The sequence below is a fragment of the Xiphophorus hellerii genome, chromosome 6 (assembly GCF_003331165.1).
Source record: "Xiphophorus hellerii strain 12219 chromosome 6, Xiphophorus_hellerii-4.1, whole genome shotgun sequence".
Taxonomy (NCBI): Eukaryota; Metazoa; Chordata; class Actinopteri; order Cyprinodontiformes; family Poeciliidae; genus Xiphophorus; species Xiphophorus hellerii.
The window spans coordinates 28,041,978-28,069,872 of NC_045677.1; the positions used below are offsets into that span (position 1 = coordinate 28,041,978).

The 27,895-nt window shown below is 37.0% G+C and overlaps 2 protein-coding genes across 5 annotated transcripts; both read left to right on the top strand.

Moving 5' to 3' along the window:
• Positions 1-743: 743 nt before the first annotated feature.
• gtpbp4 (GTP binding protein 4) lies at positions 744-10,591 on the top strand. The gene is made up of 17 exons (XM_032566201.1): positions 744-872; positions 2,291-2,461; positions 2,541-2,644; positions 3,617-3,753; positions 3,829-3,929; positions 4,725-4,817; positions 4,894-5,085; positions 6,436-6,501; positions 6,574-6,663; positions 6,752-6,862; positions 7,412-7,489; positions 8,354-8,405; positions 8,504-8,604; positions 8,821-9,018; positions 9,127-9,192; positions 9,928-10,080; positions 10,181-10,591. The coding sequence occupies exons 1-17, from the start codon at positions 825-827 to the stop codon at positions 10,331-10,333; spliced, it is 1,914 nt and encodes a 637-aa protein (XP_032422092.1). The 5' UTR covers positions 744-824; the 3' UTR covers positions 10,334-10,591.
• Positions 10,592-11,715: 1,124 nt separating this feature from the next.
• Positions 11,716-27,599, top strand: LOC116720968 (WD repeat-containing protein 37). Of its 4 annotated transcripts, none has more exons than XM_032564502.1 (14): positions 11,716-11,885; positions 13,935-14,128; positions 17,691-17,787; positions 18,527-18,622; positions 18,893-18,957; positions 21,908-22,043; positions 23,034-23,105; positions 23,201-23,245; positions 23,330-23,406; positions 23,490-23,724; positions 24,653-24,794; positions 24,902-25,036; positions 25,775-25,889; positions 26,723-27,599. In XM_032564502.1, the coding sequence occupies exons 2-14, from the start codon at positions 13,991-13,993 to the stop codon at positions 26,852-26,854; spliced, it is 1,485 nt and encodes a 494-aa protein (XP_032420393.1). In that variant the 5' UTR covers positions 11,716-11,885; positions 13,935-13,990; the 3' UTR covers positions 26,855-27,599. The 4 variants fall into 4 exon arrangements, with proteins under 4 accessions (XP_032420393.1, XP_032420394.1, XP_032420392.1 ...); XM_032564503.1 differs by having other exon boundaries at positions 13,972-14,128; XM_032564501.1 differs by having other exon boundaries at positions 11,717-11,885; positions 13,931-14,128.
• Positions 27,600-27,895: the final 296 nt, after the last annotated feature.

Genomic DNA, 27,895 nt, shown 5'->3' on the forward strand with positions numbered 1-27,895 from the left:
TCACAACAAATCGGAGTGTTTTTTTTCCTTCTTTTGCGTTTTTTGTTTAGTCTTTTGTGTTTTAAAGTTTTTAAACTCTTTAAGAAAAGTGCCGTTTTAAAAAAAGGCAATAGATAAATTAGTGAATTTATATCTAAAAAGTAAAAATCAGGTATTTGGGGCATTATTAAGTTTATTAGATCCCAAATTAATAAATGTATCGTTTAAAAACATTTAATTCTAAGATTATATGGATAGGTCTCAATTATGTTGTTTAATTTTTTTTAAAGGACTCTTTTTGAAGTTATTATTATTTTTGCTTCAGTTAACGCTTCGTAACGCTTTGATAAAAGTCTTGTTTTAAAAAAACCCAAACTTATTGCATTTAAACTCAAAGAATAAAGAAATCCGTTATTTTGAGCATTGTGAGTAAGCCTATTATGTCCAAAATTAGTAAGTGAATGGTCTAAAAATATTTATTTACAAGATTATATAGATAGGATTCGATTATGTTGCTTAGTTTAACATTTTTTATTTTGTTACATGGATAATGTAATTTTTGCTGCATTAAACTGCCTCAAATCAATCAATAAATATTACTATCAGATAAAGATGAACCTGACTAAATACCATATATGATAAATTATGAAGTAAGACAATGTGAGCAAAAACATCAAACCGATTTTTAGGTTTTAAAACGTATTTTATTAAAATTCCTCCTGCTGTTCCTCACTCCTATCGCCAGAGGGCGATAAGGAGACAGAAAACCATCTTCATTTGTAACGTATTTTCCGGTTCCCTTCCCTTCTCTGTGCCGTCAGTGGACCTAAACGTGTCCCGACAAAATGGCACTTTATAACTTTAAAAAGATTATGGTGGTTCCCACCGCCAAGGTAAGTTTTATTTAGCTAATTTCGCGGTTTAAACCGATTTCCGCTCAAGTCGTTGTGAGAAATGATCAAAAGACAGGAAAGAAAACACCGAAGGAAAACACGTGTTTTACTGCAGCTGCCTAGTGTGCTTTTAAAAAACAAACCAGAGGCGAAATTAATTTTTACAGGTCATTTGTAATGAAACTTTAATGAAAGACGGCCAACTTATACGTAAAATTGTGGAATTACGTGGGAGATTAACAACTAATTGGATATTTATGGAGGAAATTAGAAAACAGCAGGTTACTGGACCTTTAAACTTAAAATCGGCGGCTTGCTGGATATTTTTGGTTCAAATTAGAGAAATCCAGAGAAAGCCATTATTTATGGTCAAAATAAAAGAAAATTCAAGAGGTTTCTGGACCTTTAGATTAGAAATCTTGAGGCTTTTTTGTTGTTGTTGAAAATAGGTCCGGAAATGGCAGCTAAATTGATATTTATGGTGGAAAACGGTGCTAAAACACGAGATTACTGGGTCTTTAAGCCTAAAATACGCAGTTAGCAGGAAGTGTTTAGTGGATATTAGTGAAATCAACATAAATATGGGCATTTATGGTGGAAATGGTTGAGAAAACAGCGGGTTTCTGGAGCTTTAAACTGGAAATCTGGACATTTGTGGTTAAAATAAGTGAGGAAATGTCAGCTAACTGGACACTTATGGTGGAAATCAAAAAGAAACAGCAGTTAACTGGACATTTTTGGTGTAAATTTTAGAAATCAACAGAAAACTGGATATTTATGGAAGAAATTAGTGAGAAAATGGGCTTCCTGTACCTTCAAGCTGAAAATGTTTTAACACTTATGATAAAAAATAAATTAGGAAATGGCATTTAACTGGATATCTTTGGTGGATATTAGAAAAATCAATAGCAGTCCTTGTATTTATGGTGAAAATGGGAGAGAAAACTGGAGGTTGCTGGACATTTAAACTATAAATTTGCTGTTAAAAGAAAATATTTTTAAAATTGTCCTTCTGATTTTCCACTTAAGTATGAAATTGGTTTCTGAAAACTTGATTGACTGACTCAGCAAGGCTTTCTGTACATCAGCATTGATATAATAAAATAGTTCTTAGAGACTTTTAAATAAGAAGCACTGAGTCTTTTTGATTAGCTTTCTTGCTGCAGAATTTGATCATGACAAAGAAAATCAAAGCAATTAATTTCTGAAGTTGAAATCTTAAAACAATGTAGGGAAAAGTTTCCTAATTGCTGATCTGTTGCATGTCAGCTCAGATTTGGGGTTCCTCTTGTTCTCCAGATATTTTTCCTGCTCTGATAACTTTTGTTATGTTCAGAAATTTCCTGAAAAACCAAACCGCCGGCGTTTTGTTTGCGGTCACTAACCTGCGAGTGACGCCTTCATCTCCATCCCCACAGGAATTCATCGACGTCACTTTATCCAAAACTCAAAGGAAGACGCCGACGGTGATACACAAGCATTACCAGATCCACCGCATCCGGCACTTCTACATGCGGAAGGTGAAATTCACGCAGCAGAACTACCACGACCGACTCACGCAGATCCTCACCGACTTCCCCAAACTCGACGTAAGACCCTAGATTTGAGTCTTTTTTGTTCTGATCTGGTTTCCGCAGGCAGGTTGTGATCATCTCTTTATTTTTCCAGGATATCCATCCGTTTTATGCTGATCTGATGAACGTGCTGTATGACAAAGACCACTACAAATTGGCCTTAGGACAGATAAACATCGCCAGGAACCTCATCGACAAGTAAGTCCAAGAAATTACTCAAGTTAGAGTAAAAGGTATTTGGTAAAAAGTCCATTCCAGTACTGAATAACTAATCAAGTTATCAATCTTTTAATATTTAACAATTACATCATCAGACGGACCAATATATAAAGTTAAGTGGGAAATTTGGTGTCTTAAGGACCAAAATGACAATAATTAATATAAATATTTAAAAATAACGTAGCTGGAGATGGGCACCAGCAACCCTCCCGACCCAATTAGGGACAAGGGTGAACAGAAAATGGATGGATGGATGGATTTAAAAATAACAAAATTAGGCAAAATATTTTTTTTTCCAAATCAATTTCCTTCAATAAAAATCTTATAAACTTTAACAAAAACTGCAGGTGTGTGTCTGTGCCCAGCGAATCTTTGGTCAAAACATGTTTGTTTTTGATTCAGTGGGTAAAATCCAAAAATTTTACTCAAGTAAGAGCAGAAATACTTCATAATAAAATTACTCTAGTAAAAGTAGAAAGTACAGCATAGTAAAAATACTCCTAAAAGTAAATTTAAAAAAAACTTCACTGAAGTGAATGTAATTGAGTTACATTATTGCTCATTATTGACAGTGAAAATCTGTTAAAGTCACAGATGTGGTGGTCAGTGTGTTTTGAATTTGGTTTTTGGGATTAGAAACTTCTGCTAGAGATGGATTGATATGAAACTTTGATATCTGATGTCACTGTTATGGCGGACATTCGTCAATATTAGACATTCCTTAATAGAAATGTAAATCTTACCAATTTTTGATATTCTTTTTAACTTATGTGACAAACAAGAGGAGATGACATTTGGAGCATGTATTTAAAACAGTTCTATGTGGTTCAACACTGTATTAAATCCCATCAGTCTATATATAATCAAAAATACATTTGTGCATAAATAACCAACCTGCAGGAGATTCCCAAAGGCTTTTATTTTGAAGGTGTCTCTTTTTAACTCGTCCAGTGTTGCCAAAGATTACGTGCGTCTGATGAAGTACGGAGACTCCATGTACCGGTGCAAACAGCTGAAGAGAGCCGCTCTGGGTCGGATGTGCACCATCCTGAAGAGGCAGAAGTCCAGTCTGGAGTACCTGGAGCAAGGTGAGAGGCGAGCGATGACCCGCCGTCCGCTCAGGTGGATCTTTAGCTAAATCTTCTGGTTCTGATCCCAAACAGTTCGTCAGCATCTGTCCCGTCTGCCGAGCATCGACCCGAACACCAGGACCCTGCTGCTGTGTGGATACCCCAACGTAGGCAAGTCCAGCTTCATCAACAAGGTGAGCAGCGCAGAAACGATTTATCAAAGATTTAAATAATCGTCGACTATTTTAGTAATTAGTTAGTCGTTAACTGGGGTGTACAGACTCAAAATAAGGCCATCTGCTGGAAGAACAACACACTCAGAGCTGAAATAAAGCTAGATATGTACAAAAAATCAAAACAGTTTTAATTTAAAATAATAAATCTGTTGTATTCAAAACTCCTCAAGTGGCAGTTTTCCAGTTCAAACTGGCAGTTTTCCCTGTTTGAGACTAATTTTTAATATTTTTGAAGGACAATTTTTGTTTACAGAAACTTCATATTTCATTATATTTATGGTTTTGTTTGTATTTGTTTTTTTATTTATTGATTTTAATTGTTGCTTTTTTATTTTGGATACATTATATTACTTAAAATTGTCCTCAAAACAACAATATTATAATTTATTGCAATCATTTCAGACATGTTTGAAGGATTTTTTAGCTGCGGATTCATCCTTTGCTCCAAATAATTAAGTCGTACTCTAAGAAAATTCAATGTTATAGTATTTTAGGCAATCAAATGCTTATTTTCTTATTTCTTAAAAAATAATTAGATTTTTATTTTGCTTACAGTTTTAAGTATTTATTGTTATGTAAAATTAGCTTCAGTGATTAAATGAAATATCTGCAGAATTTGAATCAATTAATTCACAGAATAATTTGAGTAATTAATTAATTATCAAAGTAGTGGATTGAATAACCCATTAATTGTCAGAAATAGGCTGCTGACGCAGGAATTTTGACGACGTGTAAAATGACCTTTCCCCTCAGGTCACCAGAGCAGATGTCGACGTGCAGCCGTACGCGTTCACCACCAAGTCTCTGTTCGTGGGTCACATGGACTACAGATACCTCCGCTGGCAGGTACCACTCGGCTGCTGCAGATCGCTGCAGACCGCTGCTGCTGCAGAGGAGCTGAATGTTTGGTGTTTGGTTGCAGGTGGTGGACACGCCCGGCATCCTGGACCACCCTCTGGAGGAGAGGAACACCATCGAGATGCAGGCCATCACGGCTCTGGCTCACCTGCGGGCGGCGGTGCTTTACGTCATGGATCCGTCGGAGCAGTGCGGACACACGCTGCAGGAGCAGCTGGAGCTCTTCAGCAACATCCGGCCGCTGTTCGCCAACAAGGTGCGACCTCCACACCCGACATATTAAAAACAAAGAGGAAAAGATTATCTGTTTTCCTGCCACCATTCTGGATATTTACTGAAGAAGCAACTTGTTCTTAGTCTTTTCTTGCTCCTGTTTTACTCTTTAAAATACCAAGAACCTTCCTCAGACATAACAACAGAATAACTATAAAACAAGTTAACATCCCTTGATTTTACTCACATTAAAAACAAACTTTTATGTATTTTCTTGGAATATTATAATTTTATTTTATAGTAAACAAACACAGAGAACATGGATGTGAAGTAGAAGGATGAGGATTCATCTTGTGTCTGCAATTTTAACAGAAAAAATCTGCAAAGTGTTTTATTTTCATTCAGCCCCATTTACTCTTATACCCTCTAATAAAACACAGCCTTTGTAAACAGAGTCCAGCTTTGAGTTATAAGTCAGTCCCTCCTGGATGTTGTGGTCTAAAATGACCAAATTATCAGCAGCTTTTTCAAAAAATTGCATATTTTTTTAAGCCCTATTTTTGCCATAACTGCATCTTTAAAAAGTTTAAATTGCTGCACACAACCTTCGCCAAAAAATAAAAAATTAACATGGTTAATATTTAATTCCCAGCTTCCTGGAGGAATCTAAGCACACCATATTGGAGAGAAGATGTAAAGATTTGTTTTTTTTATTTTACACTTGTTGGAAATCTTAACTCTACTCATGAAACTGAATACATCACCTATCTGCTGAAACATGGTGGTGGCAGCGTCATGCTGTGGGAAGGGGAAAGTGTTAAGAATTCATATTGGGAATATGGATGGAGGTACATCCAGGAGAGTCATGGATGAAAACATATTTGAGGCTGCACGTTCACCTTCTGGAGCTACAATAAAATGGCTCTAAAATGGCCTAGTCAAAGTCCAAACCTCACACTATTTTTCAGTGTGTGGAAAGACAAAAATTTATGTTGAGACTCCTTCCATCCAAGATAAAAATGTCTGCAGATGTGTAAATCTGAACCTCCAGTGAAAGATGCAGTCAGGGGCTTCATGCAAATGCATGCCACACTTTTCAGACTTTTATCTGTTTTTATCGCATAAAAATCCCAGAAATAATTACTGTAAGGCAGTAAAACTGAACGTCTGTTTTCTTCAGTGAACTTTGGCTCCCTCTAGAGGTCGGAGGGAAACCAACAAAAGATTTTCTGGCAAATTTTTCCACATCTTTGTGTTTTTGTTTCAGTTTATTTCAGAAACTGTGCTCAACTTATTCTGTTGGGGATTTTTTAAAATATGAATCCTGTCTTATGCTTTTACTTTTTCCTGTGACATCAAACCAAAACCATCTAATTGTTTCTCTTTCCTGCAGCCTCTCATTGTTGTTGCAAACAAATGTGATGTGAAGAAGATCAGCGAGCTGTCGGAGGAGAACCAGGTCGGTTTTCAGTTCCTCCTCTCATCGTTTTATTTTGAGCCTCTCTAAGCTGAAGGTTTTATCTGTTACCAGAAAATCTTCGCGGATCTCTCCGCAGAGGAAATCCCGGTCATCGAGACGAGCACGCTGACGGAGGAGGGTGTCATCAAGGTGAAAACCGAGGTGAGATCCGACAGCAGGCGGGCTCGTTCTGACGCTCTGGTGGGATTATTATCGGATCTTTTTTTTTTAACGCCGCTGCGTTCCTCAGGCCTGCGACCGACTCCTGGCTCAACGCGTCAACACCAAGATAAAGGGCAAGAAGGTCCATGACGTCCTCAACAGGCTCCACCTGGCCATGCCTTCCAAGAGGGATGAGAAGGTCGGTTAGGCCTGGAGCTGTCAAAAATTAATCTGAACATTTTAATCTCCATAAGAAATTAATGGAGAACGACATTTCTGTATTGATGTTTAAAACAAAATGGCTTCCTTTAAACCTCCCTGAATATAAAAACCTGAGAAGACATGTTTGGCTTGAGACAATAAAACATTTTCTTGAACATTTTTTTTTTTTAAATGTAAAGATATTTGCATTTTTCATATGGGCAGTTGCCCAGGTCGGGAACAAAAAAGGGGTGGGGCGCCCAAGAACTAGAAAATATAATTAATTTTATCCGTCAGTTGTCCCCTGAAGAAGTTTGCTGCTACTTGCATTCAAGTAGTGAAGTAAGTTTCCCTTAGTTCACATGACCTGCTTTCTCCCACAAGAAAAATCAAATAATTGTTTATATTTTGATTAATGGCAATAAATCACAGAGCTAGAGAGTGATTAATCTGATTAAGTTTTTTTTAATTGATTGATATCACTGGTTAAAGCCAAACAGCATCTCTGAGGAGTTCAGGTTAAAAACGGGTTTCTGATGTTTCCCAGGAGAGACCGCCGTTCATCCCAGAAGGAGCTCTGAACCGGAGGAAAGCCATGGAGGTCGACACACCCAAACGCAAACTGGTACGTAAACATTACAGCGACACGCTCACCTGGAAAAGTAGCTTACAGTTTATATTACCCTTATCTTCTCACCTTACCCTTGAGTTAGTCAGATGCTTATTAAACTCAGATCTGGATGCTTGGACTGAATATTTGTATATTTTTTACTTTCTTATCTGACCCCTTTGTTTTTCTCTTAAGGCTTTTTGTCCTGAGAATTTTAGTCATTTAACAGAAAATATCTAAAAAATATATTTTTTTCTCCACAATCCTTGATTTATTAACTATGAACAACAAAATAGTGTTATCTCATAAAAATCAGCTGCAAACACATCAGCAGGTCCTTTTAGTTCAGCTATCAACATGCTGAAATAAAAAATTGTATTCACTGTTAGTTAAAGATATTTGCATTTTTAAGCAATAAATAAATAAAAAGTCATACAAATAATATCTACCATGATTTAAAAAAAAAAAAGTTCTTTGTCCTTCTATAAATCCTATTTTACTGCAGAAATAAATGTGGAACAACAAATTAATCTGAAATAAATGGTAACCTGTAATTGTTCAGCATTTATTTTTGCTTCATTCTTCTTCATAAATCTGAGCATAGTAATAATAAGTAAAGCTGCATTTGTTCATGAATTATCTTTATAATGTCTGCATAGATTCTCCAACCAGCCATCTGCTGCACTCAGATTAAAAATAACATCCCTGAAAGTTCATACAAATCATGAATTATTGCAGATTAAACAGCAAAAAATTAGCTTTTATACAACAGAAGGAATTTCAGTCTGTTTGATGGAGCTTTTTGGGTGAAAAATTTATGTACATATTGTGATTTATAGGCAGATTTATTAAGTGGATCTTAAACTTTCCATGTTTCAGGAGAGAGACCTGGAGATGGAGCTCGGTGACGATTACGTTCTGGACCTGCAGAGTGAGAAAACTTGCACTTCTGATAAACTTAGAAGTGGCAGCTGCTTTTTTAGCTGCTTTTTTTCCTATGTTTTACTGATTATTCTAATTATTTTAAAGAATATTGGGATCTGATGAACGAGGATGAGAAGAACGATAAGATCCCTGAAGTGTGGGAAGGCCACAACGTTGCAGATTACATCGACCCCGACATCATGAGGGTAAGTCTCTAAAAAAGTTCCTCTTTCTGATGGTTATTATTTAATTCTTGGACTTGTACCTGGGATACACAATTTTCACACTATTTAGACATTAGCAGCAGCTTAAGTTTAGATTTTTACTCGATTCTTAGTCAGCTCAGACTTTAAAACCCAAACTGGACTCATATTTCTAACTATGTCGCCTGATATTGATCAAATTTCCGTTTTGCATTGCAGAAACTGGAGGAGCTGGAGAAGGAGGAGGAGCTGAAGGAGCGAGCCGGGGAGTACGAGTCGGACGAGGACAGCGAGGACGAGGAGATGCAGGAGATCCGCTCCCTGGCCAAGCAGATCCGGGAGAAGAAGCAGCTCCTGGTGCTGGAGTCCAAGGAAAAGGACGTCCACGGGCCGCGCATGCCCAGGACCGCCACCAAGGTGGGAGGAGGGTCTCCATGGCAACGGCTGCTGCTACCTGGGACGAGAGACGCTTTGTGTCTTCGAAATATTTAAATAACTCGCATGTTTGTTTTTGTTTCTGCAAAGGTTGAGAAGAAGAAGCTGGAGAAGGAGATGAGTAACCTCGGTCTGGACATGACCGAAAAGAATGATGTAAGTTCTTCATTTAAAAAAATTAATTATGGGATAAAATAAATAATTTCATACATTTTTTTTACACAGGAATTAAACTGAAATATTCTTATTCTGTTCAAAAGACAAAAATAAATTATGTTTAAGTAAAAAATATTACATCCTGCAGTTTGAAATGATGGTGGATATGTTTTTTTTTTAATTTATTAAATGTAATAAATACTTAAAAAGCCTGTTAAAAATAAATGTTAGTTTATTTTCTTACCCTGAAAAATGTAAAGAAATCCAACTTTTGCTTTTTCTATATTTATTCAGCAAGGAAAAAAAATATAAATTGCTTCTATTAAAGCTATCAGCAACATGTCTGGATTTTTTGCCTTTAATAAATGAACTGAAATTAGAAGTTAGATTTTTATGAATCTTTTTCAGTGCAAATATGAAATTGTTTTGAGGCTTTTTACTCTTCATATTAAACCTTTTTTTTTACTTCTTATTTTAAGTTTTGTATAAATAAACATAGAAAATTTTCCACATTCATTGAATACATTAAAAAAATTTACCTAAAATTGTGAAAACAAGAAAAAAAAAAAACAGAACAAAGAAAGCATAGCACTTGGTACATGTATAGCTTTTAAACAAACACATTTTAACTGTTTATTTGACGTAGAATTATAATTTTTTATTGCTAAATGTTTGTTTGATTGTGCATGCTGATGACGAACATTTTAAATAATTTTTTGGTCGTTATATTTTCAGAGCCACTACGCTCTGCAGGCCCGGCGCTCACGCAGCGCCACCAGGAAACGCAAACGTGAAGCTTCGGCAGCTTCGGCGCCTCCGACCTCCAAAACCCGCAGCCAGAGCGCTTCCCGTCCTCCACGAGACCAGTCGGGCTTACGGGACGTCAAGGTGCGTGACGATGCGTTTATGACCTCATCATGTATCAGCTTATTCTTTTATTATCTGAAAATTAAAATCAACTGTTGGCGTCGTGTCGGGTGTTTTCTAGATGGTGAAGAAGGCGAAGAAGATGATGAAGAACTCCCAGAGAGACATGAACCGCCAGGCCCGGAAAGGAGAGTCTGACAGACACGTGTTCGACCTCAAACCCAAACACCTGCTGTCCGGGAAGAGGAAGTCGGGCACCAAAGATCGCAGATAAAAAACGGATTTTTCTGGACTGAAATAAAACAACCCAACTATATTAGCCATATTTTTAGGATGGAAACAGAGACAGAAATGAAATGATCAGAGTTAGACACTGATTTCAGATATCATTGAGTTGCTGAATTGTTGTGCAAATTAACCTCTTGGTTTGTTTGTGGCTCTTCGGATAAAGTGATGACGATGTTTTCTCTACGGTCTTCTCTTGTTAAATACTTTGTAACAAGGAAGCCAAATAAACAAATACCTGAACGAAGCCATGTTTAGGTTTCATACCTCTGCACACATCAATTAAAACAGCTCAAAACTGATCTGAATGTAAACAAACATCAACGCACACCTCACCACTGACTCACTACCTTAGTACATGTGCTGCTTTGTCTTTAGAGGAAACCTTTGTTTCCCAGCACATTTGTGCCACCTAAAGAAAAGCATAGTTTTACTATATTTGATGTATTTTTTTAAAGTTATGAGATACAAAGTTGTAATTACCACTATGTAGATCACAGTTTAATCTCATAAGACTTTGAATTGTAATAACATGGTATTGAATTATAATTATTTTTAAGAAGCAAAACTGTGAATCATTTTTCACTTTTTATATTATAATTATGACTTTCAATCAAAATAATATTGTCTTTGAAACAATTACTTTAGCCAGGGCCAGATTTACAAGGATGTGGGTCCTTTTTACCAATAAGAAAAGATTATTATGTAAATTACAGCAAGTTAACTGGTAATCCTATACATCAGCAGGTATGAGTTGATGCATGCTAGGTTTAATTCATCCACTAACCAATGACTCGATCTATTTCCAAAGAACTGCACCATAACTTAATTTTTCAAATACCTGATATTTATATTTGTAAAAATCACAAAATATTAATACAACTCACCTAATTTTGACTGTAGGAGTTTTATATAAATTACTATGTTTGAAAAACATAGGTTTGATATGTTTCCTAGACAATAACGCCATGTTGTTCCCAAAGAAATGTACTTTAGCTTTGTAATTTTTCAAATACTTGAATATTGTTTGTATTTGTAAAAAAACACACAACATATTAATGCAACTCACTGAATTTTGATCCTGAGTTTTACATCATGTACGTTTGCATCTATATATATAAAAAAGAAGATAAAACCCTTTGGGGTTCCCTCCAAAGAATGGAGCCCTGGGCTACTGCCCTAGTAAGAATTATAATTATCACGAATTTATTTCAGGAGTATTTTTTCCGTATATTGATTTTAGGGATTCTAAAAATATACATTTGTTCTTGCTGTGTGTTTATACATAAATGCTCAGCAGAGACTAATTATGTTCTTGAAGAAAATGACCGTTTTTATGATTTAAATGTTCGTGCTTTTATTGTGAAAAGCTTCGGGCCGGAATTGGCTTCGTTACCGTTTCTCACGTACTTGTAACGGTTCTATGACGCTGTCAACACGGATTTAAATCGCAAACCTTTAGCGCAAATAAAAACAATGACAAACGGAACAAAAACAGGAACCACACCCCGGAACAAAAAGCAGCATTAGCGGACTTTCCGGTAAGTTTGCTGCAGTGTTTTGACCGGTCGTCTTTTCCCGTTAGCCTATTAGCTGCTAATAGGGGGAGCATAACGTTAGCCTGACTTAACGTGTTAAGAGTCCAGAGAAATGGCTCTGTTTTTAACTTGAGCCGCGTCTTAAACGTATCTTATTTTACAGTAAAGTGACAGATTTTCAGCATTTAGTGTGTTGACGTTGCGTTTTTATTTTTGTTACGTGAACAAAAGGAGCCGAGCAGACTGTCTGATAAGCCAGACAAAGGTGTTTTATTCTGCTGGAGAAGAGAGGAGCAGTGTCTGCTGGAAAACTGGAGACAGAAGGACAGATGTTTTATTTGAGTGTCCTCAGACCTTCTGTTAGTTCAAGGGCAAATAAAAAGCACCGAGTCAGCGGCGATTAGCTTTAAATCTGCCATCAACATCCTTAGACTTTCCCCAGAAATGAAAGACAATAAAGGGCGTGTTGATCAATCTTTGACTAATCATCCTGAACATTCATCCAGCTTGTTCTTACAAAAAAGGGTTGTGCATTAAAAAAAGAGCTTTATTGATTATTTCTTGTAATATAAAAGCTGAAATAAGAAGGCAGTTGCAACAATTTTATGTAAAAATTGTAACTATTTTGAAGCGAAGCATAGAAAAGTTGAATTATTTCAAAAACTCAAACACATTATATAGATTAATTACACACAAACTGACGTTTTTAGACCTTTATTTATATAAGTTATGATGATTTTCCCATTAAAATAAATGAAAACATGATTTTTAAATTTAGAATGTTACACAAGAACAATAAAAACATATATTTAAATACAGAATGTATGTTTAATACCTGATTAAAGTTTTATTTTTCTCAAATATTTGTCACATGTTCTAATTTACTGAATATCACTATATCCTTGATCTACAATATTCCACATTAAAATGTTGCTTCTTCTCTTGTTTTCTACCATCATGACATTAAAAACAGTTTATTTTAGCTCCAGTATCTCCACTAATATTTACTCTGTGCATAAAAGGACAACAATGTGTCATATTTTATTGCCAGATTAGCTTGATAGAAAAGCCAAACATGCAAACAATTGCTGCTTCCTGGAGTTTTGTTTATAGCGCTACAATATATTGAATTACAGTTGTTGCTGCAGCATCAATATCAGCTTATTAGATGCAATATTTGGTTGATGATCATACTTCTGGTGCTAAATAGTCCCAGATGTTATTCTGATTAATAATAATATTGTTATTTTGAGACCATTTTCAAGTAATATAATGGAAACACAAAAAATTACCAAATATTTTTGGTCTTGTTTGTATTGCAAATATCTTAGTGAACTTGAAATTAAACAAAATAAACTTACAAGTTACTTGACAGAAGGTTTTAGAAGCTTGTTTGGAGTCAATAATTCTTTAATGTTGATGAAAAACTGCTAATTCCACCGATAGATTATTTCACTGATAACATGACATTTTTACCATCTTATACGTGAAATGGTCTTCCGATTGAATCAGAACTCTTTCATTAATATTAAGGAATTATTGGCTTAAAACAAGATTCCTGAAAAGTTACCTATAACCAGAGTTGAGTAGTAACTAGTTACATTTACTCAGTTACATTTACTTGGGTTACTTTTTAAAAAAATTACTTTTAGGAGTATTTTTGCTATGCTGTACTTTCTTCAGGTCCTTAAAATACCCAAATTTCCACTTAATTTTATATTATAGTCTGTCTGATTTTTAAATATTAATTAATTGATGTTAAATGATATTAATGTGCAAAAGAACAAACAGACTTCAGATGGGCTGTAATCAATAAAAAAAAAATTATCATATATTATCATAATTGCATTTTTTTCAATTTGAAGAGCAGAAAATAGACATAAAGAAATGCATCTGCAGATATTTTTCATGTTTCGGTCTCATCGTGATATTTCTGCTTTGTCATTTAGTCTCTTTTGTTTCTACCTTATGCTTCCCACTGAATAAATACGCTCTCCAATCCTGTTTTCACGCTCCGTTCATCTCGCCGGTTAACACCTTCACACCAGCCAGGCTGCCAAGTCCAATCCGCCTCTCTGCGTTCCTTCAGAGCGCCCAACGTCAGAGCCATGCCAGTGGAGAGCAGCAGCAGCTCCGGCTCCCGCCAGGCCAAGCAGAAGAGGAAGTCCCACAGCCTGTCCATCCGCCGGACCAACAGCACGGAGCAGGACCGCTCGGGCCTGCAGAGGGAGCTGCTGGAGGGACAGGTGATCACGCTCCCACTCCTCAGAAACCTCCTGCTGTTCCTGTTTAAATGTCAAACTGCTGCCTGTCGCTGTTAGCCCGCCGTCCTGCTGGCTGCACCTGTAAGCCTAAGCCAATTAGCTTTTAATGCAGCCGTTTAGAGGACTTTATTGCTGGGTTAAGCATGCCACAATTACTGCATTATTGATGTAAGGTTATTTTAATTTAGCTGGGAACAGCTGGATTAGGAGAATCGCTTGGATAGACGCTGGTTTTGCTTCAGTTTGACAGGAATTAAAGCTGTTGGATGCAGAATAAATCAGATTTATCTATATTTACCTTCCGAACACAGTAAAGCAGTGAGAAAGAAAGAGTCATGCTAGTGTTGAAAAGGGGAGATTAACTTCTCTATGTGAATTTGTTTGACGCATTCATTTGCCAGCTGTTTTCTTTTATTAGGCAGGAATGTTTTATTTAAACTGGGAGCAAAAAGCAAATCTTTAAGTTTATCTGGAGCCTTTTAGTAAACTTTATGACTAGGTCTGTTGCAAACAGCAATAAATCAATCACATGATCAATTAAAACGGGCAGAGTCATTTCCATTTGTATGATTTATTGTTTTTTTCTTTTTCTTCTAAAAACTGGATGATTAAAGTCTTCAGTTTGGTGCTTTGGTCTCAACTAGCTCTTATTTTGAAGGACAATTTAGTTTACAGAGGCTTAATGATTCATTTTATTTGTTGTTTCTGTTGTTTTGTTTATTTATTTTGGATATTTAAAATGTCTTCCAGTTCCAGCGTTGGCTCAATAGAATTTAGAATATATTTTTAGATTCAGATATTTGGTTAAAAGCTTTAAAAAGTTTCTCTCACGTTTTAATTTTTTTCATTTCTTTATTTTTCTGCAGTCTTTTGTTTCTGGAACTAAAAAACAGAACTATCAGGATTAATATTTTTATTTTCCAATATTTTTAGTATCGAGAAGGATTTTTAGACTTTTAGCGTCTCAGTTTTTAGTGTAATATCCGTCTTACTGGTTTAATGGGAAATCTGAACATCTGCAGTTGCCTTTATTATAATGGCTTCCAGTTATTTACCAGTGGGAGGTTAAAACTGAACACTTGATATTATGTTAGCTTTGAATAAACGTATTTTTGTGGGAATCTTTTGTGTAATAGAGACATAATTTCAGATTCTGAAGACACAGGAGATGAATATTTTGGGATTTGAACCCCTGTAAGCGTTTGTTGTGATCTTTTCCTCTCGACTTTATGTTTTCACTCTGGTCCCTTCTGGTTTCAGTCCTCTGATAATCTGGACTCCTTTGGGAGGATGGAGGTAAGTTGCAGTAGCCAACAGCCCTGATAGTTTAGGGTAGGTTGTTAGAGCTGAGAGTAGGTGTTGTGTCTCTGAAATGATTCTGGCAGTTATTTAGTAAGTAGTTTTGGTAAATCCAGTTCTGGGATGTTGGTGTTTAAAAGGGGAAATTGGGAGAAAATTTTTCCTTCTAGTAGCTTTTCTCATGATCTTCTGCTCGCCTTTAATGATCTCATTTATTTGATCTACTGCTTTCTGGAATCTGCTGATGTTGTTTTGGATTCACAGATCAATAATCCGTCCAACATCGTACACACAGTGACACCAAGTGGCCAACTCTAGAATTACAACTGAAAATAACATGATGGTTATTTTCTTTCAAATCAGTTGAAAGAAACTGATTTGTAAAAATTTTCTTTTGTCTGGTTTTCTTATTTTTTGTTACGTGTATCAATTTTTGTCATTTTTGTCCTTAAAATACCAAAGTTTCCTCTTAACTTTATAATTTGGTCCATCTGAAGATGTAATTTTTAAATATTAAGTGATTGATAATTTGATCAGTTACTCAGTACTTGAGTAAACTTTTCACAAAATGCTTTTTTATTCTTTCTTGAGTAACTTATTGGATGGCTACTTTTTATATTTATTTGAATAAAAACATGTTGAAGTAGTGCTACTCTTACTTGAGTACAATTTTGGGGTACTCTGTCCACCTCTGCATATTATAGATAGATAGATAGATAGATAGATAGATAGATAGATAGATAGATAGATAGATAGATAGATAGATAGATAGATAGATAGATAGATAGATAGATACTGTAGATAGATAGTTTTTAGCAGGCAGTGTATTTTGATTTGTGGCAAAGAGTAAAAGCAGCATCACCTTTTCTTTTTCTAGTTTGCAACCAAACATTTAAATTAAGTGTTTGTAATTATTAATACTCACACCAGTTATCAGATTAGTCCTGGTAAGGAGCTTTCTTGTTTCTCTACTGTTTATGAATCCACCATCCTCCTTTTGAAAATAATGATCTTTGTTTCGGTCAATTATCAGTATATTGTTCCTAATTATTTATGTTAAATATAGGGAGTTTTATATTGCCCTTTTTAAAATGATCATAATTAAACATAAATCAAAGTTATAGAATACAGGGCTTGAGAAATCTGCTCCATCATTGCTTTCTTTTGTAAATTATTCTCATAATCACGTCTCATTTGATGGTACGCCGCTGCGCCGTGATTCCTGGCAAGCCTTTCATTTCTGCCCAGAGTTTGTGCCGTGGCACTGAGCTCTCCGCCGTCGGCTTCAGGCTTGTCACACTCGACTGGTTTTCTTTGAAAACGTCGCAGCAAGAATCAGTTCAGCTGAAACAAAGAGATCTGCTCTCTGCTTCGCCAAGGAAATGCAGCTGTGTTGTTCCTGCTGAGCTGCAGCTGTAAACGATGCAGGATTTAATCTGTGCTCATGATTTAAGATGCTAAAACAGATTGAGGGATAATTCATGTTAAAGAGGAAAAGATATATAAATCTGTGTTTGGATAGAGGTGAAAACTGTCGGAGAGAAACTACTTTTACATCAGACTCACAAAACATTTTTATAACATGAGCTCATTATAATTGTGAACCAGCAAGTCTAAACTTGATTTGATTTTATATTCTGTGAAGGAAACAAATCTGCTCGGCTCATTTTGATTTCCTTCCTTCCTCAGATACCAGAATTTATTTTACGTTAACATTATTTCTTCTTGGATCTGGATTTTCTGTTTTAGATGCCAGTCAGCAGGTGTTTGATTCATTTTGGAGGTCTTATGGACATCGAGCTTCAAACAGCTGCAAATTTTAAAGTTTTGCACAACTTTTAAATAATTTTTACAACCAGTCTTGCAATACAGTTGAAGCCGTATATTTACATACACAGACACATTTTTTCAGACCAAACTTCTCATTTTAGGTAAATTAGAATCACCAAAGTTTTTTCTTTTTGTTTAATGCCAGAAAACTTAGCAAGAAAGTTTTTTAAAATTTATTTTCGAATTCAGAAGTTTACAATATCAGGGATAATTTTCTTTTAACTGGATGACTTGGGTCGAACGTTTTGGGTTCACCCAGCTTTCTGGCATTCAGAAAATATAAATAATTTTAGTGATTCTAAATGACCTATAAACAAGAAAAGTTTTGTCTGATTTAACTTCAGACAGTGAGTAAGAAAATGTCTTTTTATTTGGTTCCAGTTGTACTTATATTAGCATTTCTTTCGTCTTGCAGGACTCCAAACTGCCACTGTCCCTGAGGACCAACCTGTTGGATCTGTTCAGTCAGATCGAGAGAGAGTTCGAAAACCTTTACCTGGAAAATATTGAACGTAAGTTTTCCAAAACTGCTGGGAGATTTTTGTCTGATTGTAATATTTGCAAAGTTTTTTCTAATATTTTAGTTGTAGATTTTAATTCTAAAAGTCTCCAAGCAGCTTCTAAATCTGTTATGTAACTCAACATCAGTAGGACAGTTTGGATATTCAGAAGAAGCTCTAGTTGTTGTTAGCTTAGCTTAGGTACTGACCAAATAGTCAATTTATTTTCAGTCCTCTTCAATAAAAATAATAATTTAGCATCAAAATGAACAGCTCTCCAATGCAGAGGTTTAAAATATATCTTGATATAAGTTTAATTTGAAATCCAACTTCAAATGAAATGAAAATGGTTCCATGTGATGCAGGTAAGCTAATGACTTCTGATAACTACTCAACAGAATAAATCTGAGCTTTGCCTTCAAGCTAGCTTCACTGAAAGGAATCATTTTTAGACTTTTTTATTTCTCCTGCTGCAGTTTTATAGTTGTATTTGTTTAAAAATCATTTCTATGAACAACTTGAAGGTTTGTTAGATGGAAAAGCTTCACTCTCTTGTTTTTAAGGTCATTTTTTTAAATGAACTGAAATTAAATGTTTTAGATTTGACCTAACTTGTCCAGAGCTTTTCTACATAGATTCTTAATCACCATGAATAAAGATCTATTTGTGACCTGGTGCAAACACCAAAACTTTCCAGGACCTCCTCCTGTAGCCACTGAAACTGCTAACCGAAGCATCTTGTGACTTTCAGTCCGCAGAGAAATCGAATCCCTGAACGATCGCTTGGCTGCAGACGGACAAGCTGTCGAAGGAGCAGATTTAGCTAAAGGAGCTCTGAAAACGAAAGGTGAGTCATTTTATCAGACATATTTAAATGAACGTATAAAAATGCACAAAACCTTTCATTTTATCCCCATCTTATAATAAACTAGGCTAAACCTTTCCTGCTTAAGATCATTTTTGTTTGGTAGGTGCAATAACAATTACATACTAATTTTCTTTTCAATATCGCAGTTTAGTTTAGGTTTTTGTCTTTTATTGACGTGTGAAAGATGAGTTTTCAGCTTGTGGCTGAATCTCCTCTGATTTCTTTGTCTTTTTCTGTTTTGATGCGCAGCGAGCCACAGCACCAGCCAGCTGTCTCAGAAACTGAAAACAACCTACAAGGCGTCCACAAGCAAGGTACAGACTTCACTACCAATGGATTTCGTTTTTCATTTCCTGTTATTGCTCTGTTAACTGAAGGTTAAATAAAATGTTATAATATTTAATTTAGATATGGGTAGAAGAGAACTGTGCGTTCTTGAGTGAAATATGAATTGATGTGTGAATGTTAAAGAGAGGAACTGCTGTCTTTTCACCCTTTTTTCACTCATAGCCGCGTTCAAATTCTTGCCATGCCAGAGTAGTAGGCGGATCCCGCAACTTCAACGTAACCAGTTGGGAGTTGTGGGGTGGAGACTCATGGGTAACTTGTAAAATTTCTCCCCCCCTTGTGTGCCAATATGCATGAACAGCCCAGCCAGGGGGTCGACACTTCCTCCCCACGAGACTTGGTCATTCAAATGTAGGAGTTTGAGCTTTTCTCTCAGTTTCTGCCTGAGATAAAACTCCTCTTATCTCACTAACAGGCTTGTTTTCAGTTGCATCTCTTTGGCTTTGATTTAGCTTCTTTTTGGCATTCACATAATGGTACACTGTGGAGACGTCTTTAGTTTAAAGCAGTTGTTATTTACAAACGCTTTTTATGCCAAAAGTAGGAGATTCACCCAGAAGGGGGATTCAGATGCTGACATAAACTGTTGCTCAGTTGTAATCCAGTGTGCAGTCTGCTCAGCCCCTCATGTTTTCACTTTGTGAAGAGCTTTTGAAGAGTTGCAACCACCGGCTAGAACGTTTTGGCGCTAGGATGAGGTGTTCTTTTTTTATTTTATTTTATTTTTATGGCCGTATCTATATTAGTTTATTTCGCAAAACTGCAATTGAAACACTTTTTTGTATCACGTGATCAACAACCATTCTACTGATGCAAACCACAAAGAAGACGACAGGAAGTGTTTGATGATGTACAAACTTATTCACGTGATTTTTATTGTGTTCTTATTTAATTGAAACACCACAGTTGCGATATTGCGTTTTTTGACATTAGTGGAATATTGACAGTGTTTTCCACACATTTGTAATGAAAACTCAGATACTGGTTTGGCTGGTTTGACTCAGCCACAGAACAGGACAGGTTTGGGTTCAGGAAAAAAGCAGCTAGCACCTATGCAGACCACACACATCCTGGACATAAACTGTTTATACTGTTACCTTCCTGACAATGCTACAGAGACAGTGGCAAACACCCTGGAGCTGTTTTAAAATACTCTCTGAGTGCCACATGTTACAAACACACATTCTGGTAACTAAAGGGAGAACAGGTAGCAGAAAAAAAACTGTCGGATCTATCCAGAGTCCAGCTGACAGCTCTGCAGCTCAGCCACGTTCTGTGCATCCTCACTCACTCAGCTTCCCTCAGAAAACCTCCCCAGACCGTGCAGGGACCGCTTACATCTCGTCTGGATCCATTTATTTTCCGACAGACTTCACGTCCTGCTCGGTGTTCTGCGTTTGGGTTTGAATCTTTGTTTGGCTGCAGCAGACTGCACACCTCAATCTGCAAAAACACAAAATCTTAACAAGTATTTTGGTTTAGTTTCATGTGCAAATATTTTAGTGTATACATACTGTTTCAGCAGGAAATAGGAGCTTGTTATAAGTCAATAATTTCTTAATTCTGCTGAAAAAGTTCTAGTTCCATTGGCAGATTATTTTGCATATAGCACAGGAAAATGTCTTTCTATAAGTGAAATAATCTGCCAATGAAACAAGCACTTTTTCAGCAAAATTAAGGAATTATTGACTTAAAACAAGCAAATGTTTGTTGCTGAAAAATTACTTGCAAGTTAGTTTTGTTTTATTTTAAGTGTACTAAGAAATTTGCACTAGAAACTAAACCAAACATATTTGGTAAGGTTTTGAGTTTTTGCAGTGCAAACTGTAGCTCACTAATAGCTGAGTGCTTCAGACTCGGTGCTCACAGCTTTACTCTGCAGTGCTAAAAGCATAAACTCCCCTCAGTCCCTGCTGCTGTTGCTGCTTTACTTTAACTGCATCATCATGCATCAGTATTGAACTGGAATCATTTCTGGATCCATCACAAATAGGTGGGAAAACAATAATTTACTTCACTGTCCCATAAAGTCCCCTTGGTTTTCTGCTGCTGGAGTCTTTTACTCACTAACAATCAGCAGCAGTGTTTTCCATCTGCTCGAGTCATTTGAAGAAATAAATATTTTTAGACTGTCTCTGTTAAACAGGAAGACTGAACTTCCTTTCAGATGAATGATGCCTTTTTTCTCCTCCTTCGTTTCAGTCTGAACTTATTTAGCAGTTTGTGTCCAAAACGCACCAGGACTCCTGTTTGCATCATTCCCATCTTTAATGTAAACGCCTCCATCAAACCTTGATTCAACTGATACATTAATGATAACCTGTTTCTTGTCCCACCAGCTTTCACCCTGTTTTTATTTATCCTTTGAGCTGTTTTGATAAATTTACCTTTTTATCTACTGATCCAATTGAACCCATTTATGTTGATTTGATCTTTATGTTGCAGATCTGTTTTTGCCATTAGCCGATGTTTTTTGTTTTCAGCATAAGGTTTGCAGGGTTTATACCTACTCTAGTTGATTTTAAAGCAAACAAAAGGTTATTAAATTGGTCAACAAATGGCCTCAGACTAATATGTAATGTAAACTTAAAGCTTCTTAGCCCTGGCGTACTACAAGGACCCTGCAGAGCATCTCCTCCTGACCTGCTTCCTCCCTAAGAACAGGATTCCTGCACAGCTCTGAAAAGATAAAATGGGATCAGTTAAAGCTAAACAAAGTGAGATTAGCCTAATTAATCAAATAAAGTTAAAGAAAAGGAGCTTTATTTGACTAAAAAGGTGCCAATAAAGCTAAAAGAATCCCTCAGAATAAAAAGAAAAACCAAAAAGTGATTCCATTTTAAGAAGCTGCATTCAGGAACCCTGCCGTTGCATTTTCGTCGTTCTGTTGTAACGTTGGTGTGGCGTCGGTGTCAGATTGTGTCCAGCTTCAAAGCGACCACATCCAGAGCGGTTTGCCAGCTGGTGAAGGAGTATGTCGGCCACAGGGACGGCATCTGGGACCTGAGCGCCACGCGGGCCCAGCCTGTGGTGCTCGGCACCGCGTCCGCAGGTACGCAGGACTAACTCACCTTGTTTTGTTTTTTAAATACAACTTAAATGTTTTTCGCTTTTTTTTTTCCTGTACTGCCTTCAATATTTAGGTTTCTTCTGCTGTTTGTCCAATAAAACCTGGACGGATTTATTGTCAGAGATTCGTAAAAAAAAAAAAAAAAAAAAAACCTGGAGAGAAATGAATGTTTTTGCAACTTTAATTTGCGTTCATTTACGCAGTTGAGAAAAAAATACCTTTAATTGAACTTGAAGTTCTCTGTTTACAGGAGAAGTAATAATAGTGTCTAATAATTGTGTTATTGGTGTTTTTTTCCTCTTTTTAGATAATTTGTTTTTCTAACATTTCTTACATTTACCTTTTCCAAGCATGCCAACATATTTACCTGAATCCTTATCAAATTCAGACACCTTGTAACATAAATGGTTTAGTTTAACAGTTTAAAAACTATAAATATGCATCTACAACGCAGGATTTCACAATTATTTTTAGTATTTTTTGCCATCAAAATCAGATCTGTGTGGTTCTACTTTATAAATATTTGCAATGAATTTACAATATTTATTTCTCATGTCCAAAATCTACATAAAGAACAAAAACTGGACTTTAGATTTATTTGGTAAAATACTAAAAATAATAATAGTAGATTTTATTTGTAATTCCCTTTATATGTTTAGATCTCAAAGGACAAAAATAAAAACAAACCAGTTACAATGGATACAAGTATCTGTAATCTGTGTGTAAAATTAAAAATGTGTCCAAGTGTGTGAATTGCAATCTGTAGATTTTTCCATCACCATTTAAGAAAAAACGATCAAAAACGAGAATATTTTGTGACCCCTGAGTAGAAGTAGGAAACACTGCCACCCACTGGTGTTTTGGGGTATTTTTGTTCAAAATTTGAAATAAACCTGCAGAAAAGTGCAAGGGTTTGTTCATTATACACTATTTTCTATGAAAAACCTCAGACTGTTGAATTTATCCTGACAGACCACACTGCCATGCTGTGGAGCATTGAGACCGGAAAGTGCCTCCTCAAGTACCTGGGTCACCAGGGATCAGGTAGCATCCAAAATATTTGATCATAATGTGTTGTAGCGTTATTGGACGGTATAGAAACAGCAAGTTTCATTGATGTTTGGTCTGTTTTTCCTCAGTTAACTCCATTAAGTTCCACCCCAGTGAACAGATGGCTCTGACTGGTAACCATCCACGCTTCCATCATTCAGATAATTACTATATAAAGTACTGCAGATCCGTTTTAACCCTCCGTCTCTCCTCTGCAGCCTCTGGAGATCAGACGGCTCACATCTGGAGGTACCTGGTGCAGCTTCCCACTCCTCAGCCCGTCGCTGACACCACTGTAAGCTTGGTCTGCAGCTGTTCGCTCATCACAGCGACTCCAGCAGATTTTATTTCTGATTCACTCCCCTGTCCGTCCTGCAGACGCCCTGTGAAGACGATGTGGACTCTTCGGATAAAGACGACGGCGACGGCGACGCGGAGGGCCCGAACGACTGCCCTTCGGTCCGCGTACCGACCACGACGCTGCGCAGCCATCAGGGCGTGGTGATCGCTGCCGATTGGCTGGTGGGGGGCAAACAGGTGGTGACGGCCTCCTGGGACCGAGCCGCCAACCTGTACGACGTGGAGACCTCGGAGTTAGTCCACTCGCTCACTGGTAGGATGCTCCGGGGTTAGAGTCGGGTTCAGTTTAAAGAGGACGAGTTATGCAAAATTTTGCACGTTTTGTACTTCTATTTGGATCTCAGCTGCTTCTAAAAACAGACTAAAAAACAAACATCCAGCCAGTTTTAGGCAGTACGTTTATATTTTTTAGTGTCTTGAAAACAAGCTGTTTAAAAATTTTCCTGAATCTAACGTCACAAATCAGAAACCCAGCCCGTTACCTAGCAACCCCAGTCAAGCCCTGCCCGTTACCTAGCAACCCATGCTGTTCGCCAACTGGTTTTCCCCTGTATGCCCTGTACAGTGGCTGCTGCTGCTTAGATGTTGGTTTTAATCTCTTTATCCATTCCAATTACTTGTTTTCTTTTTGTTTTGCCCTTTGACATCTAGAGATATAAAGTGCAATATAAATTAAATCCATTATTATTAATATTGTTATTATAAATGTTTTGTTCTTGATTTACCATCCAGAAACCACTTGCTGCATTCTTGTTGGTTGCGCATGAGGCTTTACTAATGCTTTTCAAAGATGTACGGTTGTATAATTTGCTGCTAAACGAATGTTGAGTTGGGGGGGCGTGGCCAGCAGCAGCTTATATGGATTTAAAGTGAAAAGATGCACAAAAGCAGATCAAAATAGGCAGAACTGAGCAGACTAAAATCTCATTATCTAAGAATGTTTTTATGCAAAAAGAAAAGTAATGGACATGATTTGTATAAATCTGTCCTAACCTGTTCAAGGAAGCATCTTAACGTCTCAAACACCTGTAATCTTTAGATGTCTCTGTGCTTCAGCACCTGGCTTCAGTATTCGCTCTTTAGCAGAGCTCTTTAGAGGCCAGTGAGGCAGTTTCACCATTTAACTCAAGTTTGTGGGACAAGGGACACATCAAAGCTTTGAAACAAATGTGTCTGTGAAGGTCACGATCAGGAGCTGACCCACTGCTGCACCCACCCCAACCAACGCCTGGTGGTCACTTCCTCCAGAGACACCACCTTCAGGCTGTGGGACTTCAGAGACCCGTCCATCCACTCCGTCAACGTCTTCCAGGGACACACAGAGTCAGTCTGACGCAAACAAGCATTTAAAAATCTAGAAAACAACTAAAATTCTGCAGGTTTCCTGAATGAAAGCGAGTGTGTGAAAGCTGTGCCCTCGTCCCCTGCAGCACGGTGACGTCAGCTGTCTTCACCGTGGGAGACAACGTGGTGTCGGGCAGCGACGACCGCACCGTCAAAGTGTGGGACCTGAAGAACATGCGGTCGCCCATAGCAACCATTCGCACCGACTCTGCTGTCAACAGGTGTGTGAGCTGCAAACCTGCCGATACTCGTCAAACACCAACAAAAAATCAAACTGACGAAAAATCATCATGGCAATCACAATAACAACATATTAAAACTAAAAGCACAAAAGTAACATTTTTGCTTTAGGAAAGATCTCCTGTTTGAAGGTGTGAAATTCAAACACACACCTTGAATTATTGTTTATGTACATAGATATGTGCGCCCAGATCGGTCTCACTGCACACGCAGATTGGTGGCTCGAATAACGCCATAGAGAGGAAAAGAACTTTTTCTTTACAGCTGGAGACAAAAAATGCAGCGAAGCATCGTCTCACCTGAACTGTTGACGCTAAACTGATTTGAACAAATGAAAATCATATAAATCCCAAATATAAAAGCACTAAAGACATGAGAAATGATCCCATGTTCAGCTTGTTGCATCAGTCCTGTTTCCAAAGTGACTCAGTTAAAGTCTTAGTGTAAAATAATGTAACTTAATGTGAAAACGTTCCGCAGTCCGTGAGAATCTTTGGCTTTCATGGTTTTTCTCAGTCGCTTGGTACATTTGCACAACAATGTGTCCATTTTTAAATCTGTAAAAACTACAAAACCTGTTTCACTTGCTCAAAATGGATACTTCATTCCTCAAAAGTAATCCAGTAACTTCATCACCAACATCTCCTTTAAATCTATTTTCTTCGTCACAAGTGCAGCAGGAGTTAGGAATAATTATTCTACTTCCTGTTTCCCATCAGGATCAGCGTGTCGGTGAACCAGAAGATCATCGCCCTTCCTCACGACAATCGGCAGGTCCGACTGTTCGACATGTCCGGAGTGCGGCTGGCTCGGCTGCCGCGGAGCAACAGGCAGGTCAGTCGGCAGGACGTGAACTCCAGATGGACTTTTGTTTTTAGTTTCTTTAAGGGTGATCAATTTTATAGATAATTACATAAATAAAATTAAATTAAAAAATATTTGGTACAGTAAAACTGACCAGGTTTTTGCATTCATGGTAATTTGGTTCTGCCATAACCAAGCAAGGTGAGTAAAATATTCACCTTTCTTTAGCATCAAAAATGAAGAAACTTTCACTATGTAATAGTAAGACCATTAAAAACATTAAAAACAGATTCAAAATCCAACAGGAAGCCAGTGAAGAGACGATGAAACCGAAAGTCGTGCCGCAGCATTTTGTACCATCTGTAATGTACTGTCTTCAGGTGTCATACTTATCGGCCGTTCCACTCTGAAATCTGACTTTTCCCTCAAGCTTTGCAGCATTTAGAGGGAAGATGTAGAAAAACTCTAAGAGGAATCAACAAGCCCTCTTCACCTCTGAACAGACCACAGATTTACCTACGAACTGAAAGTTAAATGTTAGAAACTATGATGAGAGAAAATCCTCTAAAGTTGTGGATTTTCAGGATTTTTCAACTCTCGACTCCATTCATTCCCAGGGTATTTCTGGCCAATTACATCGCCATGGTAACGCCATTTGGAAATAAAAATAATATCCCACATCTTGAGATTGAGCTGAACATTTCAACATAACTTGTGGCTTAGAATCCAAACTTTGAGAATCTGTAAATAAGTCAAAACACTCCCAATGTTTTCATGACTTTATTTTCTGTCAAAACGCTTCCAGTGATATCTGAAGGAGCTTTTGATTGAATTTTTAGTGATTGTTGATGGATGTTGTTCAGGGTCACCGTCGGATGGTTTGCTGCTCCGCCTGGTGTGAGGACAACACCGCCTGCAACCTGTTCACCTGCGGCTTCGACAGGCAGGCCATCGGCTGGAACATCAACATCCCGGCTCTGCTGCAGGAGAAATAAAATCCTCCTCTTCTCCTTCTTCTTCTTCTTGTTCTTCACGTTGTTAGCACACAGTGAAACCTCACCCACAGCGTGTGTTTGTGTCTCGACAGATGTAAGCAGTTTAGTTTAGATGTTAGAGTGACTCCATGGAGTCGGCCTTTAAAGCCTTAGGATTGTTGAAGTTCCTCAGATCAGACTTTCTCCAGGTTGAGGGGCTTGAAAATCATCTGTCTCACTTTCCGTCACTATTAGCAACAAAGGCAAACCTCTGAACCACTCACTGATGAAAGCACAAACAATGTACAGAAGCTCCTGCTTACTGCAAGTTAACATGTTTCTCTGCTGCTTCCTGCTGCTTTTAGCTCCAAAACTCCAGATCTAATGTTTGCTTCAGGTGGCAGATTAAAGGAAACATCTGTGAATTTTCTGGTTTGGTGTTGCACATAATCCTTGTTATCTCTTAAGTTTTTTTCTGTATAAATTTAGAGCCATGTTTTCCTCTTGCAGACAGACAGAAGGTAGGTCAGATCAGCAACAGATTTCTGATTATTTAGGCAGTTTTCTCTTCAGAGGTTCTCAATCTCTGCAGAAACTTTATGCACCTTGTTTTTGTTTGTTTAAAATAATGTCTGTTACAGATTTTATTTTTTAAGGGAAAATTCTTTACTGTTTAACTTGTGGTCATAGATTGACTATGGATGAGTTGTTTCCTGATGTGCAAAAGTATTCATATCCCTAAACTTATTAAAACCTTCAACTACAATGTGTTTTATTGGGATTTTATTAGCTGGAGCAACACAAAGTATTGCATGTTTTTACAAATGATAGACAAATGTTTCCAATAACAGAAAGAGTTTAAAGTAGACTCAGTTACAATGAAATCAATACAGTTTTGCAGTCAAAAAGCAAATGCAGACAAATTTTAAAAAAATAAAATAAAAGAATCTGACTTAAATAAGCCTGAAAAATATGGGGAAAATGCTAAAATTAAAAAAAATTAAAAAAACCAAACATTTTAAAGGTAAACTAGTGGAACAGATGCAGTAAATTCTCCCTAAA